This window comes from Perna viridis, chromosome 10 (assembly GCF_037379345.1).
Source record: "Perna viridis isolate PV_CMFRI_1.1 ecotype Kerala chromosome 10, ASM3737934v1, whole genome shotgun sequence".
In the NCBI taxonomy this organism is placed as follows: domain Eukaryota; kingdom Metazoa; phylum Mollusca; class Bivalvia; order Mytilida; family Mytilidae; genus Perna; species Perna viridis.
In genome coordinates, this window is record NC_142454.1 from 41598233 (window position 1) to 41619779 (window position 21547).

Here is a 21547-nt window from a genome sequence, read left to right on the forward strand (position 1 = left end):
TCCTTAAATAATAATCATTCCAGTGAAAAACCTGTGGAAAAACCTTTCTGTGTACTTAGGTATAGTAGTCAATTTTCAGTTACCACAAAGTCAAGGTGGTTGATAAAATGTTTTTGAAGTTGTTTGGCATAACATTTGGGAACACGAAATAGGTAAACAAACATTATAAAATCCCGACCTACTGACCAATTTTTATCTGACATTTAATCGGAAAAATTGGTATAATCTTATTTGGCCTTAACCTGTAGAAAAATAAAAATCAGGCACGTTTATTTTTATATTACAGGAATGTTTATTTCTTTTTCTGCTTTAGATACTCTTTGTCGAAAGGAGGCGTGTCGACTGGTTCAGACCTAGTAGGTAAATTAGACATTGGTTGTGATCCCTGTTTCTAAATAAAATAGTAAGAAATATAAATACCTAAAACTATGATTTTTAGCACGGACACCAGTGGCCTCTTGTAAATCATTACAAGAAACAACTTTAAATCCTTCTAATCAACAACAGAACTGATATTGTCGATCACTAAAACATTCTTGTTAATTAATATCTGGTTCCATTTGTCGTTGTTGAAGAAGGATAATCAAATTATCACCAAAACGGTCTTAAAATAACGTTTTATTGTTTGAAACGACATGTCCACTTGTGCATTAAATTTTCCGCTTTACGTCAATGGTTTATTGAATCGATTGGTGAGATAAAAACACAAACATGTCAATCATATATAGTGCAAATTTCGATATGTTGTATATGCAGTAGCCTTTTATCGGCAGCATTAGAATCAAATATATTGGAATATCTCAATCCAAAAATTTATGACTTCAGTGTGATCTTGAGAATATACCTTTGGAGTTATCAGTTATTAGTTTACGTTCATGCACTATGCACCATCATTGGAAGGAAAACTCAACTCTTAAAATTGCAGAGCAAGCAACTACATGCTTTTTTTCATGATTTCTTTAACATGAATAAATAATCAGATTAAAAGTAAGAGTAAATTCGTGCAACATAGTTTTGTTTATTTTTTGTAACACATACATCTTTGAAAAAAAAACATGCATAGCACTTTCTATGTTATTCACAAAGGTATTGCATGTATATATCTAAGATAACTATCATATAATCAGAGAGAATTCATAATGACTATAGACAGAAAATACATTGGACTTACGCTTATTGCTACATTTCGAAAAAATGTCACCTCGTTTATCATTCGGAAGATTTTCGTGTGCACAATGATTCTAAGAAGATTTATTTAAATGTTTGGTGCGAATCGTCCCTTCCCACTTATCGATACATACAGAACAATATGCGTGTGATTCATACATTTCAAGTAATTTTGTTAACATAAAGTTCAGAACGTTGTCTCTTTGTAACATCAAGGATAGAAACTCAGTATTATGCAATAAACAATATATTTGTTGATATTAAAACAATAAACTTAAATCATTTATCTATATGTATTATAAGTGTTTTCTTATATCCTATATTGTTTACCCTACTCAGAACACACTTGGAGTATATTTGAAATAAAAGATATAATGAGCATAACATGTTAAAACCTGTATTTCATTCCCTCGATCTTAATTGCATATCATCCCTATGGATGATGTAGGAGTCTCGGATTAATATGCATATGAAACAGATGTTTACAGGTAATATTAAAAAAAATCCATGATCAAGGTAGCAGACACCTAGATTTAGTCGGTGCAATTAATGAATGATGATCTTAAGTTTAGGATATCTTCAAAGATTATCAAATGCAGGAACTGATATATTATTTAATCATTAAGAATTCAGAATAGCTTAATTTATATGCGAAAAAGGAACTGACTATGAGTTTGGATAAATTTGTATTTATTTCACTACATTATCAACATACTTTTTCTTTGAAAACTCAAAATATGATATTAATAAAACCCGATCACACCTAACACTGTGCATCATTTGGCCTCGGTTACATACATAACTTGTTACTTTCACGTTTATTATAATTTAATTGGCCTTGTTATATCGTCTGATTACTTCTCGGGTTTTAGTTTGTGATTTGATATTACATTAAGTTTTTTTTTAGTTCGTTGTTGGGACAAATATCTGAAGTACAAACGAACTTTCATGTAATATGAAGAATTCACATTAAAAGAAGCATTTGCATTTCAACCTATACAGATATAGTTCAGACTTGAATCTAAGCCTTCGGCGAAAACTTATCTTTTCATGTAATTGATATCCATATTCTTATAGTAGGTCATAAAAAGAAAGACAAATGACAATTAAGGTGGTTTTAAACGAAGTAACAGAAAAAAAACTAAATTCAAATAATTTGTTTTGACCTAGTACTAAAACTAATTTATTTTTCAATACCACTTGTGTTAAAAAATGATTTAAAAGGCAGTGGCTTAGGTTTGTGGTCAACTTTAGTTTCACATTAAACATGCAGTATTTCACATAATTGCAGCTCGACTCTTCCTGGATTTTACCTATTCGCAATGTAACGATGTAGCAAATGCCTAATAGCACTCCTGGCTTTTTTTTTTATAGTTGCTCATATTGCAAGTGGTCTTGTTTTATTTTGAGTATTTAATGTCTTGTTTTAGTTTATAACAATTCTATTTACTCACGTAGAACAAATGGAATAGAACACAAGTTAGTGTTATAAAGTCTTCTCCTTGATTTTCATCTTCCGTTTCTATATGTTATTTTAATTGTGTATGTAAATCGTCACTATTTCCTGTGAATGGTTACGTTCTTGAATTTGATATCTCTGAACTCTCATTCAATGTTTGACGCTTCGGTATTGTCGGTATTAACTATAGATATATTATGCAGGATGTGCGTAAACTTGTATCTGTCATTGAGATGTCGAATGATTCGAATAAATTTGCCATTTATTTTTTAATCAAACAAATATCTACTCCATTGTGCCTTGAAAGTCAGTTCAGAAAAGATTCTCATGTATAGATGATAGACCGTTGCTTCATTTTTTTTGACAAACATCCTATGTGTAAACAATAATATATTTTTCCCATGCAGATTCTTCTTCAGTAATTAGTGGTTTAAATTATACCATAGAGAGATTGCGTAAGTAGGTGACCAAGAATTTCTTTCATAAAATCCGTAGAACACTTATTAGTGTTAAATGGCGAGATATACCGCAGATATTTAATCATTGCCCGCTGGTTGAAAGGTTGACAGGTCATATGCATTTCTACTTGTTTTCTTCCAAATATTTCATTAACATGCATTCACAGATTCCGACGTTTTTTGATTTATTTCTAACGACAACATCTCAGACAGAAGTAAAATATGAAATAAGCATGACATAAATAAATTTCAATGAAACTCTGCTGAGAACAGATCTACGGGAACTATTACATTTGTACATCATTCACTGAAAGTGCCACTTAAAGTGGGGTATTTTTTTGTTCATTTATTCACAAATAGCAATCGTTCAAATATATTTTGTACATCAAGTGTGGATACAGACTGATGTTGCCCGAGGGCAAGTGTGGATCAAAACTCGTGTTGTCCGAAGGGCAAATGTTGACCGAGTTAGACTTAGAATTGTTTGTATCGAAAACAGCCATTTTCATTAAAAATCAATCCCAACCTTTCCGTTGGTATGGCAAGTGGTACAATTTCGAAGAGATTTATTAACGCATAGTGCAGATAATATCCAGATATAATGAAAATGCTTGTTTCTAGTCTCTAATTCTTGAATGGTTCAAATGACAACCCTCTCAAGTCAATTACAGCCTTCTTTTTGTGATATAGAAACATATGTGGTATAATTTTCAAAAAGATCCACACACCTCTATTCAAGTTATTGTCTAGGAATTAAATTGTCCGAGGACACCAACAGCATGATGCCATAATCAGAATGCAAATATTTTGAGTTTTTCCCCCTTTTAGCCAATTATTTTTAAAAGTTATGTGGCAAAAACTATAATGCCTTGGACCATGTCATGAGAAGCAATTGTCAAATTGTAATAAAATACTTAAGTAACCGTAAGTAAACTAAAGTAAACGGATGGCAACAACTGGATACGACAGGTTGACACTTTCATACAACCGAAAAAAAATGTCCAACTAAGTCCAAAAACTCGAAACGGGAAATCCGGATATATACAACAATTGTAAAGTGATTGTGCTTACATCAATAGTAACAAACTGTTTTCCAAAGTATTCTGAAATTGGAAACAACCACTACGGAGTTATAGTTCGAAAAAGTATGCAACAACGTTTTTTATGAACAAAGTCCCATAACTCTAAACCATGAGATGAGAAATTTACGAAATAAAAAAAGCGAACATCAATATAAATAATTTACCGAAATTTCATTATCAATGCTGCAAGCATTTTTGAGTTTAAATAAAATAACAAAGAAAAACCACACCATTACGATACAATTAACGTACCACAACTAAAACATAGAAAAGGGAAAATTTATTTAAACCAAAAGGGAGCTCACATTAATAGAAAGAAACAGTTCAGCAAAATTTAACCAACATTAGTGGCAGCATTTTTTTAGTTATTGAGCGAATAGTGGGTATGACAGATTGACGGAAAGATGTATACTATGCAGACGGGAGTATACAAACTTCCGATGATAGCATCACAACATAATATAAATGTACTTGCACATTTTAGCGGTCGTATAAAATCATATGAAATCCTTGACTTGTGTCCTTTTTTTTTTTTTTGGTTATTTCATGTTTTTTGCTGTGTGTGTCTTATTTTCCCTGTATAGACTTTATTCATGGAATTGTTTTATTCATGCTCAGCTCATGTTTCCCTTGAATACCCTTTTTTAATTTGCTTGTATTTTTTGGATTTTTGTTTTTTTGTTTTGTTTTGTTTTGTTTTGTTTTGTTTTTGTTTTGTTTTGTTTTGTTTTTTGCATTCTTGATACTCTAAAGCGATTGTATTTATTTTGAATGCAGACTGGAGAATGAAAGTGCATGTAACATAAAAAGTCTGGTTTTACAAATGTATATACAATGCAGCATACACATGCATGCATTAAGTGCATATTACATTTTAATTGTGTCATATAATCATTAATGTCTTTTTTTTAAAAATGACCCCCACTAACAATAAAAGAGAAAAAAAAATAACCACAATCCATCTTCAATTTTTTGCAACTTATCTTACTGTAAAGTCTTCTTCTAACGACATATACTTCTTTTTCCAGCAATAATGGATTAGTCGAATATACAGGTAACACAATCGGAACTCCTCAGACTTTCTCGTAAATTATTTTTAGTGCAGCGGAAATGACGAGTAGTTACGATTGACAGGTAACCGATAACCTATCATTTTAAACGGTTGATGGAAAAAAACAACAATACACACATAAATGTAGATATCGAACCTTCAATTTAAATGTTAAAAATATTCAACAGCCCCCTATTAATATTGTTTTAGGATGTTCCAATTAAAATTGGAAGATTATAATATGAAGATGCCCGATGGACTTAAATGTTTAACAAATTCAAGTTGCGTTTTAAAATCTAGGACTACTGTTTTCATACTACATGCCAAATATACAAATCACCAGTGATGCAAATTTAATGGCGTTTTGTTCATGATTACTTCTAATAGAAATTTCACGCAATCGGACTCCGACTGCTAGCCGTTGACTTCGACAAGTGAACATATGTGGGTTGTTTCATAATTCTTATACAATCGCCGTGATACGACTCTGTTCTAGTCTGGGGTTTTACCAATTTCCATTACTTTATAACCCTTTCTCTTATGAATTGTGTGTTCTACCAGAATTTAATATATATTCAGATAGGTATATTTGTACTCTACATTCAGATAAGTCTATTTGTACTCTATATATATAGATAGGTCTACGTGTAACGGAGATGTTGAAATAATCCCCCTATACGATAAAACGAACAATACCACTGTGTAAGAACAGCATATTGAATGAAAATTTTAAACGTTACCTAAAATTGTTTCTGTTATATCATCCACTGAAACTTTCATGTTAAGCTACCATTTTCCAAAGCTCGGTTTAAGTTGAAGGAGACAATGCCAAGCATATGAGTAGAAGAATTACTTGGCATTTGTCAATCATTGGTTCTTTAACATCACAACACGTTCACTCAACACAGATTGGCAATGACATTTATCCATCCGACCCACCTGTTACATATTTAATTTCTTACAATTGTTGAGAATCGTTGAGGTTATTTATCTATTTATAGATTTAATCATTAGTAGGGTAGATCTTTCCCGTTTTGTCGCGCATTAATCACAACAGTTTTGATGCGCAAGGAAACCACGGTGGGACGTGGTGTGTCCTAGTAGACTATGGACAAGTTGTCAAGTATTATACATCTGTATTAGCACCACGTGATTTTTTGGCATATTCCTGTCAGACTAAAACCAAACCTGTAGGTATTCATAGGCAGTATATTAAATATAACACTGATGATGACCTCGTCTTCTAGTTATAAAACTGAATCATATATATATATATATATATATATATATATATATATATATAAAGCTCCCTTTGGAGCACAAAGACACACATTTTCAGGCACAAGATATGTCTTTTTTTATATAATTTCATTTTATTTATTTTTGTCGTAATATCTTGCAAAAGTTTCCATTTTAATAGTTTTTAATTTTAATAGTTTTTAGTTTTAATAGTATTTTCGATATGGGCCGGTCCTTATCAGCTATTGTTTTTTATTAGGAACATCAATTATTGACAACTGGCGTAAACTTGCTACAATGGGATAACAGTGAGAATAAACGTATAACAACATCACTGAAGCTTTGCTCCATACGGAAATAAAAAAAATTATTCGTTTTTTCTTATAACCACTTATCTCTGATATGTTCCGGAACATTCAGTGGAGCGCCCTAATAAAAAAAAACAATAACTTTATTTTAGGAGTAGACTAATGCATACATTTACCATACACATAACTGGAATCTTTTTGCTTTGATTTAATATGTATTTATCAACTCGAATAAGCATTGTCGTTAAATACCTACACGGTCAATTTATTCCAACATTCGTTTTTTGTGTTGTTAACAGAGTTTTGCAAGTTACGTTGTTTTTTTTCTGAACAAATGCTACATGGGTCACGACGCGTTAACTGTTAATTGTTTTATTGATAAACGTGGACAATATTAAACATATTTATATTATATATAATAATATATTATATATAACAATATATTATGTATCATGATATCGTTGTTAAGAGTTCAGCTTTTTCATCTATGTTTAAAAGAGTTTTTATTTATAATTAGACTTAATATCAATAATGCATGACTTTCGTAAAGTGTAATGTTTTGGTGACGTGATACAAAATCCTAAAGTATTAAGGCTTTGTGTCATCAGTGAATGATACGTAAAATATAGAATATATAGCTTTGAATGTTATCATATTCAAGGTCTTCAATATCATGCTAAATAGTATCACGTTTGAACTTCAGGATATCTATTGTCACATTACATGGTTGGCATCTTAAGTGGGGCTACGGTAAGAATTTAATTTCTGTAACATGGCAAATAAGCTTTCGTATTAACTTTGTTAAATTTAATTTTTCGATCATTTTCACCAAAGTATGAAGTCTCAATGTTATTCAATCAATCATTTTTGTGAATAATCAACAAGGCAAACCATATTGGCATTTTTTTTTAACTAACAAAGAATTGAGATTTTCTCGAGATAGAGAACAAGTGTTCAGAGAGGTTTAGGGGGTAAGTTGGAAAATGAAATTGTAGATCTAGACCTGGGGCCAACAAAACAAAGAAGATCTAATTTTTATATTACAGAAGAGAAGACTTATTCAGCGTCTTATAGAAACATGTAATTGTCTCCTTGTTTACTAATTACTATTAACTGACTTTTGTATATTGGACGATTAATTCTAATAGTGCCGCCTGTTTTGTCTAAAACTAGGTTCAAATATAAACAAATGTTATTCATGATATTGAAAGCGTATTTAGTAAAAAAAATTGATTGTAGTTTACGACGAAAGTAAAGGATTAAATGTTTCTGGCACCCACATTCAAGGCTACACAAAATCAAATAGTTTATTCCATATAAAATGCGTGTTTTACTATCCAAATAATGAAATAACATAATTGCTGTTTTGCAATGACGACATCGTCTATTTGTTTCCCTTCAAAAGTATTCTTTCTTATAGTAACGATTCTGTAAAAGTTCATAATAAGGCCCCATTTTTGAATGATAGGTTTATCATACTATGTTTAATAGTGACGATGTAATAATAAGCTAATCAAGAGGGAGAACAGCGAAATTATCATAACTTGAGCTATAAACACGAGATGTATGACTAATCGACAAGAGGGATACTTTTTCTTTATATTCAAGCACTTCGATAAATCGATAAATGTGTGTTGAACTTAAAGTTTCAAGCAAATATTGTTTGCGTAGTTTCTTGTCATAATTTCCAAGTCAAACATTTGAATATTGTTTTAACTTTGTTTACAAACATACATTTGAGGATCAGACCGCTTATAATTACAAAGAATAAAAATATAAAAAAAATCAAAGCAAAGCAAAGATAACATGCAAGAAAACACATACAAAACAAAACAAAAAATCAAGAAAAAGCAAAATTGATATTTTGCAAATCGATTTAATGATTATTCCGTAATTGGTTCGACGAAACCCACACATAAATAACAAAAACAAAAGTTTGGCATAATCAATAGGTAATATTGTTCCTTCTAAACATAAAATAAAATTTAGATAACTTTCAGTTGAGCCACACTTTATAAAACTCAGCTGTAAACATACTCCATAACGTTGTTATTTAGGTCCATTTGATATATTCGAGAGTTTTGTAGTCTAGTCTTTTGATTACCGCTGTAACCTTGGTTCCCTTGATTACTCTTCCTTTTAATAGTCCATACCGGTCTAAACATGGAAGGGTCAAAGAGTGTAAATGACAAAGTTTTTGATGAAGATTATACACCAGATGAGCTTCAAAGCTATTATAATAAATGGGCAGAAAAAGGCGGATATGACAAGGTAAATGACAATTTATTTTTATTTTAGGCGTCTAGTCAATGATTTGGTCTGAACGTTACAGACCTGACAAGAATCAAGGAACACACAAACTTTCTTCTGCAAACGAAATGTCTTAAAATTACAAAGTAAATTCTGTTTTACCATAGTTTTCTATTTCGTAATAAACTAAAGTACCTATCCATGTAAAACCAAGACAGTTAATGGCAAAAGTAATTCATGGTGCAGAAAACCCATTGATCGAACAATGTTTCTGTGCCGTTTGTTAGCCTCCTCTGCATAACTATAGTCCTATTGGTATATAGATTTATATTCTTGGGAAAACCCTGTATTCATCTTCCTCACATTTCAAATTAAATCAAAAGCCAAAAATACCAATTTCATGTACAATTATAAAATATCAATTTCAGAAGTGTAACAATCGAAAGACAAACTAAGACTGGTTATATGGTCTGCGAATGATTCTGAATAAAAATAATAAAGTTGAAGATTGTGGGTTTTTATATGCATGAATCACTTCTTGTCTAATTTTTATTTTTTATACCAATTAACGCTTCTACTCAAAGGCTAAAATCTTTGCTTCAAAGGTTCTACGTTATTTTTGTCATTGTTTATATTTGGTTCGATATGTATCATTACATTTACTTTGCCATTGGTTATATACAAATCGATATGTGTCCATGAATTAACTTTTCAAATTATTCATATATAAATCGATATATGTTAATTTTGCCATTGTTTTCATATATAATTCGGTATATGTTAACGTTGCGATTGCATTATATATAAATCGGTATATGTTAACTTTGCAACTGTTTTATATATAAACCGGTATATGTTAACGTTGAGATTGCTTTATATAAAAATCGGTATATGTTAACTTTGCGATTGTTTTATATATAAATCGGTATATGTCAACGTTGCGATTGTTTTCATATATAAATCGGTATATGCTATTGTTGCGATTGTTTTCATATATAAATCGGTATATGTTACTTTACCTTTGTTTTATATATGAATCGGTATATGTTAATTTTACCATTGCCGTATATATGAATTAGTAAACTTAATTTTGTCATTGTTACACATATGAATCGGTTAATGCTAACTTTGACATTGTTATATATATTAAACGATATATGTTAACTTTGCCATTGTTTTTTATATACAAAATATGTAGATCAATATATATTTCTACAATAGAATATAGTTGCGATGTGTGTATCTACTGCTTGTTAATATATATTAAAGGATCTGAGTCCTTCTAATTATAACGGACCGACAGAAGTTGGCAAGATAATCGAAAAATTGTATTCTGAAAATCAACGAAAACGAATTAAAATCTTAGACGTCGCAGCTGGAACTGGGCGTGTTTCTGAAGAGGTAGAATTTGTTTTGTTGTTTGGGAAAAAGAAACAAAATAGTTTTTTTTTTTAATAATTGATATGAATATATCTAATATCTACACACCAAATAATAAACAAATACATGCATGAATAATAAGAATAAATATTGAAATAAAAGCGACAATTACATGTTATGGAGAAACATGAATAATATCAAATTTATACTGAAAAGTAAATAAAGGCAGTATCTATTTACATAAACTCCTAGTCAAAACGAATAAATGTACAAAGAAAAAAATCAATTTGACAACAAGGATATAAGCAAAAAAAGCTGTCAATACAAAAAAATCGAATAAATATTTATTGTCTTTAAAATACTCTGAAAAGACGATATCTATCAAAATCAAAAGAAACTGAGCGTCAAATATAGATTCTCCTTCAGTAAATGATATGTCAACTTGAAATGGTAAAAACTTAATTTTGGACAGTTGGTAGTTACTTCTATATGCAGGAATAAAAGGGGAAACCTGTCAAATACATTTAATTACCGTTTGATTGTTAATAAAATGTTACATACATTTTAAGTCACACAGGTAGACTACAAATAAAGAATGATCTATATCGCACTTATTCTGCCAAATTTTACAAAAAAAAAAAGAAATAAAATGCACTAGAATAATTAGTAGTTGATATATTCAATGCACTAACTACATTTTATTTTGAAGCTTCTACAAGTTGGAATTACTAACATAGATGCCTTAGACCCATGCATTGAAATGTTGAATGTTGCTAGAAAGAAAAACCTATACAAGAATTATTTTTGTGAATTTTTAACTGAAAGGTCTTTGCCAAATTTAGAAGGTAACATTAAAATTGCAGATACATCGTTAGTATACTTAATATATCATATACAAAGTCAAGCTGCACAGCCGGTCGTATGAAAAACTGAATAATTGAAGTTGTTGGTTTAGAAATATTTGTGTTACTAACTCAATTTAATTAAACAACAAAAATCATATTTGATGTACTAAATTTGTTCGAAAGCTAATGTTAGGCACAATGGTTGAATAATTCAATATTGACAAACACGTCATAATCACAAAACATATCTAGAACGTGAAAACAGAAAATTAATTATAAGATGATCTTTATGCAAAATGTAGCGAACCGAATTAAAACATTACGTATACAAACTGAGGATAAGAAAAACAAGACGTAACACAAAAATATAAATCACTACAAACTGAAAAACAACAAATAACAAAAACAAAAAACAAAAACAGGGGGCGTCATGTGCACAGGAATGGAAAGAATGTTCTGCTACGCAAACAGCATTCGTCATATCGCCAGCAAGTGCAATACGGTAATGTAGCTATCCGACACGAGTCACACAGAGGCCCTATCAAAACAATTAAGACTTGGGCGATATCATGCAATTCAACAAACTATCATGATGTCCATGTAAAAATGTAGTAATGGACAGAAAATATACAATGAAATTCATTTTAAGTAAATATAAATTACTATAAAATATAACAATGCCATTTATAATATATTAGAAAAAACTCAGTTCTGTAATTGATGTAACAGCATTAAACCATAAAAATGACGTGGGTTAAGCATTTATTTGTAGATTTCAAAGGAAATGAAGTGGTTCTTTGTGTATTTTTAATATCACCACACACTAGGTATGAGAAAGTGGGTGCATCAGTTGTATCTTTATTTTGAAGCTCATTCTGGAAGATTAGATATATGTAATCCTTGAATGTATTATCTTTTAGAGAAAAATATATCATCTTTAAAATAGAAACGGAAATTAAAGGACTCGCATGCTTGCTTTTCTTTATCTTTAGTAGCCCTATTTAAAGATGTGCCTTTAAACGAGATAATGACGATATGTTTGTATGATCTTTGTAAATTCATTTTAGGAACATACGACTGTGTTACTGTAAGCGGGGGCTTTGGACAATCTCATCTTCCTGTTCGAGCGCTGTATGATATGAAACGTCTCTGTAAGCGAGGTATGGCAATTGCAATACTTTTGAAGTATGGACAGAGTAATATATGTCTATACATCTACCACTTTTTGAGAGTTTGCAAAATAGTGAAATTCCATATAAAAATTGCCTTCATTTAGACTAAATAATTTAGAAATCAAACTTAATGACCTATGTTTTTATTTTAAAGTCCTGAAGTTTGTTAACTAGGAAAGTTTATATACTAAAAGTACTAGGTGTTATCTACCTTAAACTGTTATTTGGAAATATTTTACCAAATCCTTGTAATTTCTTAAAAACTTTGGAAAATATAGAGAAATCCTTTTCCCGCCAAATTTTAAATGCATAAATCTCAAAACGTGCAAGCTGTTCATTCTTTTTTGTTCTAGTAGAAAAGATCTTAACAAATTTTAAAACCATTTATAATCCCTGTTATTCTTGAACAGACCAACGAGCATCCTTTAAATTTGAAAATGCATTTGACAACTGGTTTTTTTATAACTCTGCAGGTGGTTACGTTGTCATTGCGCTGCGAGAAGAATATTTGGAAAAGCCTTGTTATAAAGGGTTGTTAGAACCAGAAATGAAGAAAATGGAGAAAAATGGCGACTGGATAACTCTAAGTCGCACAATAATACCGAACTATGCATATAACTTAAAAGGAGTGCTGTTTGTATTCAGGGTTGATCACGCATAGTGGATTATACCAGATGGTTTAAATCAAACTATTGTGCAATTCGTCAGGAAATTTCTTATATTGTATAATTTTTAGTAGCAGTTCTAATGGAAACAATCGAGTAAAGAGGGGAGAAAAAGTCAAAAAATAGAAATAAAAATAAAATCATTACTTCATTACACTCCTTTGTGTGCTGGAATTACAATTGCAAGATTTCTAATACTCTTTACCATTTTCCCTTGTGATTGATGAAAGTATATAATACATTCATGTTCTTGATTGCGTCTGATCCCATTGTTATGTGAACAACAAAATAGTAATATGTTATATTTAGTTGACATTGTATAGCCTCGTTGGAATAACATTTCTGTATTGTTCCAAAAAAATACATGAATCAAAAGAATCAAAGGTACGTAACAAGGGCACGCCTTGACTACTTTACTGACTAATTTTCAAGTTAGCAAACATCAAAAAGTACCATCGAACGCCCGATATTTCACAAACGGAAGTAGATTTCGGGTTTCCACAAAGTCCAGATGGGTTATTAAGAAGTTGTTTGCGGTGAAATTTGGAGGAAAATAAAAATAATATCCCGACCTACCTACCTACCCGTTTCTTCTGACATGTTATAGGAAATAGTGGGGAATTTATATTTTGCCCTTTTTGGTAAATAAATTTCAAAGACGTGCAGTTTTATATCACAATAACATTTATTAAAGGTACATAGCATGGTCACCTCTTCTTATATCACAGGAACGTTTATTTCTTTGTCTGCTTTAGATACTCTGGGTTGAATAGGAGGCGGGTCGTTTGTTTCAGACCTAGTTGGTAAATCAGGCATTGGTTGTGGTCCCTGTTTCTAAATAGAATAATATGAACTATAAATACCTGACACTTTGGTTTTCAGCACAGACAGAAGTGGTCTCATGTAAATCATAAAAAAAATACTTAAATTTCAATTATTCTAATCAACAATAGAACCAATATTTTCGGGAACTTAAACATTCTAAAACTTACACAATATAATGTTACCATAATGAAGTATTGCAGTATACTATCATTCAACATGATAATCAACTGGCCTTCGTGATGATCTAAAAATAACGTTTTACCGCTTAAACAACATATATATAGCCGTGTATCAAAATATCCCGTTCAACATCAATGGTTTATTTAATTTGAAGTGATAAAATACAAAAAAATATATGTAGTGGAAATTTCGATATGCTGTATGTGTATTTCGGGAGTAACCTCTAATCATCAGCATTAGAAAAAAATCATATATCACAATCCAAAAATTAATGACTTCATTATTTTCATTATTTTCTGGTGAATATACTTTTGGAGTTATCAGTTATGAGTTTACATTTATAGGTAGAGTATTTTTTAAATGTACTATAAACAATTATTGGTAGGAAATGAGTGAAAAATTGTATGAAAATATTATTTACTTGACCTGTAGACACTTTGAACAAGTTATGTAATAACGATTGTGCAACATATTTGTGTTTATTTTTTATAACACATAGCACTTTAAAAAAACATACAACGAATTTCCGTTGTCATGCGCTACGATATTGCTTGTATATCTAAGATTTTTATACTATTAGCCGACAGTATTCCTAATATTTATAAACAGAAAAGGCTTTCGAGAGTCGCTTATCTACATGTACCATATTTCGAAAAATGTGACCTTATTTATCGAAAGAATTTCTTGAGCACAATGATTAAATTTGAGAAGATTGTAAAAACAATATGGTTGTAAATGGTCCCTATAACCTTTGTTCCATTGATTACTCTTTCATACCAGTACATGCAGACAAATCTGTTTTATTTAATACAAGTCTAAGGTGGCTTTCTTTACATAAAATTCAGAATTATTTCGTTTTGATAACAGCAAGAAAAGAAAAATTTTGCAATAAGTTATATTTTTGTCGATATCAAAGCAATCAACTTTTATCGTATATTTAGTTTAAATTGTACGCTTTTCTATATGAATTATAAGTGATCATTAAACCCTACATCGTTTACACTACTCGGAACGCACTTGAAGTACAATTAAGATATAGGATGTAACGAGCATGACATGTCAAAACTGTATCACATGCAGTAAACACCCTTGACCTATATTGTAATTTACGATTACCCTTTTGGGTGATAAAGGAGTCACAGACTAATATGGCATATGAAATATTTTGGCATGTTCCGTTTAGTATTTATTAATTCACTCCATGGTATTGTCTTTAATACAGCCTAAACTGTCCGTACAATATAGAAGCGTAAACCAAGACAATATGAAAATCTAAGCCAATAGTAGAATAAAAAAAAAACAACATTGATTTATTACAATATTTGACCGGGTTTCGATTCGTGTCATTTGGTAATGCTGTTTTCATGTCTGGTCTTTGTCCCTAGCTTACATTCTTTTGATTACTTCTATAATCTTGGTTTCCTTGATTACTCTTCAACATAATGGGTAACGTGGCTGTAACGACACACTTTTATGCAAATGATTGACCTCTGATGTCACCCTTTACGAACTGCATATAATAAAACCTGTAGATCTTAAGGGTGATCTTGGAGGTTGACTTTTACAACCTACAAAGTGGAACATAACTTACAAAACAAATATAAGTATACGGTAAGTCATGTCTAGATCATCATATAAAGTATACATTATTTTATCCAAAATTACTTAGGTATTTTAGGATACATGAAATTATAGGTAAACCTGTAATTAAAAATGAAGATATCAATACGCAGTTATTTTCATTTTGCCCAAGTTAAAGGTCATCGGCTAATCACAAGGGCCTGTAGGACCAACATTTTACCTATAACTAAGGAAATATGAAAATCACTATGTAATAATACGACTGCTACCTGCAAACAAGAAAATACATTTTTATTTGTCACTTTCTTTAACTTAATCATACCTCAATGTCTTTACTTCGTCGTTTTGTTTGATCACTCTTGTTTTTGACAAAACGAGCTGAAAAAGTTTAAAGTTACGATAAAGAGAAAAACGACAAAATTTTCTTTCTGATTGATTTAAATAATTTGAAGTGTAAGTGTTTGTAAGAATCAGGCAAAATGTGAAAAATCAGAAATATGCATGTCCAAACCCACCGATCTGATATACTTTCCCTCAAGGATGCTTTCTGCATTTGTAGATTATTATGTGTTCTCTGCATCACTTGATTTTGCCCAGTAATTTTTTTAATAGAAAAATGAGGTTTTGACAGTGCATTTCAATGAAATTATAACTCAATTTACCAAAATAATATGGAAAGTCTTTTTTCTTGATTATAATAGTGAAAACAGTCAAATTACACTTTCAAAATGGTGGGTTCTTTCATACCATGTTTCAACTGTGGCCACTGCCTGATTCTAACAGAGATTGGCACTTAAAATAGACGAAGATTATCAACGTGATTGCGTTCATACGTAATGTCTGTAATCTCGGTTTCTTATTTCTTATTAACTCTTTTTAAACAAAGCTGTTGATGAAATTATCAGTGTTATTCATTGTATTTTCGACTTGAGTTTGAGAAATTAATGCCTAATATCTAAAATAATTCTTAAAACAATATTTAGAAAAAGTTCTACGCTATCACGATATACAAACCCACTCCATGCCCCGTCGGATGCTATATAACAAGGTCTATTATTACTTATGATTTTTATAGCAACGACAGGGTACGTTAATAAAAGAGATGTCGTAAAAATACCGCTATCGGTGAACCTATTTCATGTTTCAAGTGTTTAGTGGAGTCCGGATTGTTCATTTAGTTTTGTTTCTTTGTGTTATTTCATCTATTTCATGTTCGTTCTTATGCATGTCCGTTTTCTTAGTCAGGTAGATGTCCCTGTATTTTGCATTTTTTAACTATGTTCTTAATCTGTTTCCCTGTTTTAGGATGCTTACCCTACCGGGGCACCTAGTTCATGCTCACAGTTTGTATAGATGTCCGAGTCGCTAATTTACTTTTGTTACTTTGTATTATTATGTTTTTTATGTTACTTGTTGCGTGTGTCTGTTTTCCATTTCTGGTCTTTGTCCCTGGATTACATGCTTTTTATTTCCGCTAGAAACTTGGTTCCCTTGATTACTCTTCTATTTAAATATAGAAAACATACAAAAATACCAAAAAATACCAATCATAAAGATAATGCAAATTTCGGTGCTGGGTGTAAATTTTCAATACAAAATATTTCATCAGCAACATAAAAACCACAGAATTAAGAAGTAAAAGATCCAAAAATGAATTATATACAAGAAGTACTAAAAGCAAAAAATACATCGAAAAGTTACATATTATATCATTAACATGCTAACATTACTGTTGATGGCTCGTTGTCATTTTATAATTATCTAACGAAATAATATAACGTAATATTTGCCATAATTCTGAAAACCTTTCAGAAAAAATGTGCCTTTGTGTTTAAAATTGTGTACTCTTAATTCATCTACCTGTTATTTCAGGGATGTCCATTGCTTCAGCTAAAATGAAAAGAACGCAAACATAACAGTTAAAGAAAATGTTGATCATACAAGCTGATATTTACAGTTTGCGTAACAACACATATGATGTATCACTGATCTATTTGACTTGTATTTGAATTGTATGGCCGGGTCTACATTTTCTAAAAAGTAGAATTAAACATTCGAGAATAACATATTTCCACTCGTTTGCCAATTTAATAACAAATTGTACATCTCAATTACTGTTTGAAATCTTATAAAAACAAAAAAATCAGAAAAATTAGAAGAAAATTTCGCCTAGAATGGTTGAGGTAAATATCGCTTATTATATATTTTTGTGGCGTATGATAAATCCGTGGAAGAATCTTCATTTTTTCTAAACGTAATGTATTTATCAAATTATATTAGTCACTTTATTTTGTTGTTTATTTTCTGTACGTAAATAATCTATGTTTTCTGTATTTCTGTTATTGTCATACAAATTACTTAAACACCCACATATTTCAGCTGGGATTCAGCGCTTTACACAATATTCATTAGTGCACGGGTGTCCATTGTGTTTCGCGAGGTTTTACAAGCAAAAAACAAAAGCTTATGAAAAATCACAAAGGTTGTTTCTAGTCTTATATATGATATGATATACTCACGAGCACCACCCTTGATTTGATACATGGCATGGATCCTTGAAAATTTAACAATACCATAGCTGCCGAGTGTTTTGTTTTGTTCCAGTAGTCTACCAGCATAAATGAATGACAATTGTCTGTCTTGGTCCGATTTGTCAAAATCATTATATCTCTCCTGTAATTGTTCTATAGTATCTGTCGGATTAACTCTCCAAACATGCGTAGTACCTTTTAGATCGGTTAGTAAAATATCCATCTGAATTGTACAGCGACAAACAGACTACGAATAATCCCTGCACTCTGCTCTGTAGAGTCTTTGAGTAAATTGATAGTACAATATGTATATGATTAATTATTTAACAACGAACACAAACAGAAATGGAAACACAAGTACTGATTTCCGGATTTTACACATAATTATTTGACAACGTCAACATGATAACAATTCTTACCGGAAACGGAAATTTAAAAAAGAGTATATTATTATATCTAGATACAACAAATGGAAATAAAACTTAACTAAACTAAATTCAATGGCATTCCAGATCTATACCTATCGCAAACATAAGAACTAATTTCTTCCGTTTCACACCTTTATTTTACATTATGTTCTGTTAAGAACCATGCAAAACATGGACAAGATCTATGTAAGGCATTATCAGAAAAAAATATAAAGAAGACTAGAGCACAGAACAGTATTACTATAGTAAATTTACGTGTCTTTTCACCATTTCGGCGACATACAGATTTTGAATGGAATAAATGTCCAACTTATATCATATACCACCCCCTTTCCCAACTGTTTTGTCACTTATCAAATATTTACATTATAAATTTATTTTTTTTATTTTTTTTTTTATTCTTAAATATTTTAGCTGTTACTTTTAATTAAATTTGATACGGTTTTTCATATTGATAAATATTTAAAAAAAAAATAATTGCGTCATCCTCCCCATTCAAATCCCATTACCCCACACACCATCTCCATCCTCATTCCCATTCCCCATTCCCCTTTAAAGCTAGTTAGTTTTAGGTTACATATCTGGTGAGCTTCAAATATCACATTTTTTGGTGTTTAGCTGAAATTACTACAGAAATATATTTTTTTACATCAAATTATTTCATAAGAAATTATGACCTGTGTTTTTTGCTACATCATTTTCCTCTTTAATCCGTCGCCCGCATCAATGCTTTAAAAACCTTTTCTTTAAAGTCACTGTGATACAGAGCATTAACTGTATTCATCATGTTCATCTCGAAATGTTTTCGGTGTTAAATATTTGTTTTTCTAATTCCGATTTTTGCAACAAAGAAATATTCAAATGTTGCCTTTTATATCTGACTCTATTGAACTGAACATAGGCGACCTTCATGATTCATCAGCACAAAATGCTGAATCTTTCCTTATGTTCCTTCTTCGTTTGTTCGACGTAGTTGATAAGTCTCGCTTACATTACCATGGTGTCACTTGCATAGGTCATTTGAAAATTCAATCACTTTAATGTTACACAATGTATCACTTACACTAGTAGTATCGTATGAGTTTTAGAGGTTGTATTTTTACAGGAGGTGAAAGGAGATGTACCCATATGCGCATGCGCATGACGCTACATCCGGTGATCATGGACCGGAAGTGACCGGTAGAGGGAGGGGAACCGGAAGTGGACCTTGGGTATGACCAGAAGTGGATATTGGGTGACCGAAAGTGGACTTAGATGGGGGACCCATGACCAATAAAGGGCACGGGGGACCTTTTGATGTAGGAAGAGGGTCTTAAAGGTTAGGAGTGAAGAAACGACCTCCATAGGTATCCTCATTAAGTGTCCTAATTAGTGTCATTATATAGTATGGTGTAAACAGGTAAGTATAAAAAGGGAGAGTTATTTTTCTTTGTTTATATTGCTTTTTTAATTCTAAATTAATTTTTATCGTTGTTTTAATTATTTTTCGTTTAATTATGTTTAATATTTTTTGTATTCAGTTTGTAATTTCATTGTCTTTGTGTAATAATGTCAAATTGAATTGGCACTTTGTGTAGATATTGAATTTTGATTTGAATTTCATTGTGTTCAATGGATTGTGTAATTTGAATAGATGTCTCACGGACTAGACAGATGTTTGAAACTTCCCATTTTACTGCAACTTATTTGAAATTCATTTTTCTCATTGATCACATTAAAACAATTCAACAAAATACACGTTACGTGAGGTAGACACTATCGTTTATTTGAAATACGATTTGACAGCAAAAGTTGCAGTGAATATTTCCTGACCTGGCTTTGTGATTCGTAAAAATCTAAGGATGAGCAATATATAGATATACTTTGGTTTTGAGCAGAAATTATTAGAGGATTGTCGTGTCGATATTTCGATATTTTGGATTTCAAAATTTTAGGATACAATTTTGCCCCTAATATATTGTTATCCATATGCTGACTAGTTCTTTGAAAAACGTGTTCGTGATACCGAGATTTGCAAAATTGTTATAAGTGTTTTTGGGGGAACCATTATTCTAGCGGAAATCAAGAGAGTGTAATCCAGGGAAAAAGACCAGACATGGAAAACAGACTCACACAGCAAAGAACATAGAATAACCAAAATAATAAATATAAGGTAACAAAGGTAACAAAGTAAATGAGCAATTCGGACTCCACTAAAATCTGGGAGAATGGACAAGGTACACCGGGAGCGTAAGAGTCCTCTGCTTAGAAACACATCAAAGTTGCCAATAAAAAGTCAAGTTCAGGAACAAAGACCAGACATGGAAAACAGACAAATGCAACAAAGAACATAAAGTAACTGAAATAGTACATAAAAAGTAACGTAAGTAAATGAGCAACTCGGACTCCACTAAAAACTGGGAGCATGGACCAGGTGCACCGGTATGGTAAGCGTCCTCTGTTATTGTAGAAACACCCGTCGAGTTGCTCATAAAAAGTCCAGGTGAGGGAAGACGAAAGAGGAAATCAAAACTATGACACGTTTAACAAATCAGTTTTCATGGTGGAAATTAATACACCGTAACGATACACGAGTTTATGTTGCCAATAATGACAGTAAAATTGACATTACAGAACGGGTATTCAACTCTATCAAGTAGATATTCAGTTGATAACAGGAGGAAATTAGGTCAGGTTTGAATGGCCTAGTAAAAATTGATATACATGAAAATATCCTTGCCAAAAAACCTGTGTTGTTGTACGACAAGGTCACCAATATTAACAAAATTAAAATAATTATATGAATCGATAACAAATAGTTACAAGTATAAGGAACAAATTGTATCTCAATATGAGTAATTTGCTATCTGATATAATATGATGCAACTGAAATGTTAACTTACACTATCAGTGTGTCGATATTAACATATGCCTAGTTGACCTGTTC

General features: G+C 31.1%; 2 protein-coding genes across 3 annotated transcripts; one reads left to right on the plus strand and one right to left on the minus strand.

Moving 5' to 3' along the window:
• The first annotated feature begins 7295 nt into the window (after positions 1-7295).
• LOC148605828 (methyltransferase-like protein 27) lies at positions 7296-13232 on the plus strand. 2 transcript variants are annotated; one of them, XM_088550590.1, is made up of 7 exons: positions 7296-7514; positions 7811-7844; positions 8911-9035; positions 10284-10415; positions 11104-11239; positions 12307-12399; positions 12885-13232. In XM_088550590.1, the coding sequence occupies exons 1-7, from the start codon at positions 7488-7490 to the stop codon at positions 13070-13072; spliced, it is 735 nt and encodes a 244-aa protein (XP_088406716.1). In that variant the 5' UTR covers positions 7296-7487; the 3' UTR covers positions 13073-13232. The 2 variants fall into 2 exon arrangements, with proteins under 2 accessions (XP_088406716.1, XP_088406717.1); XM_088550591.1 differs by lacking the exon at positions 7811-7844 and having other exon boundaries at positions 7304-7514.
• On the minus strand, positions 10454-18606 carry LOC148605829 (ubiquitin-like). Its single transcript, XM_088550595.1, has 4 exons — positions 18182-18606; positions 17523-17552; positions 15985-16040; positions 10454-13910 (listed from the first exon to the last, which is right to left on the minus strand). Exons 1-4 carry the CDS (start codon positions 18414-18416, stop codon positions 13794-13796), a joined length of 438 nt encoding a protein of 145 aa, XP_088406721.1. The 5' UTR covers positions 18417-18606; the 3' UTR covers positions 10454-13793.
• Between the last annotated feature and the right edge of the window lie 2941 nt (positions 18607-21547).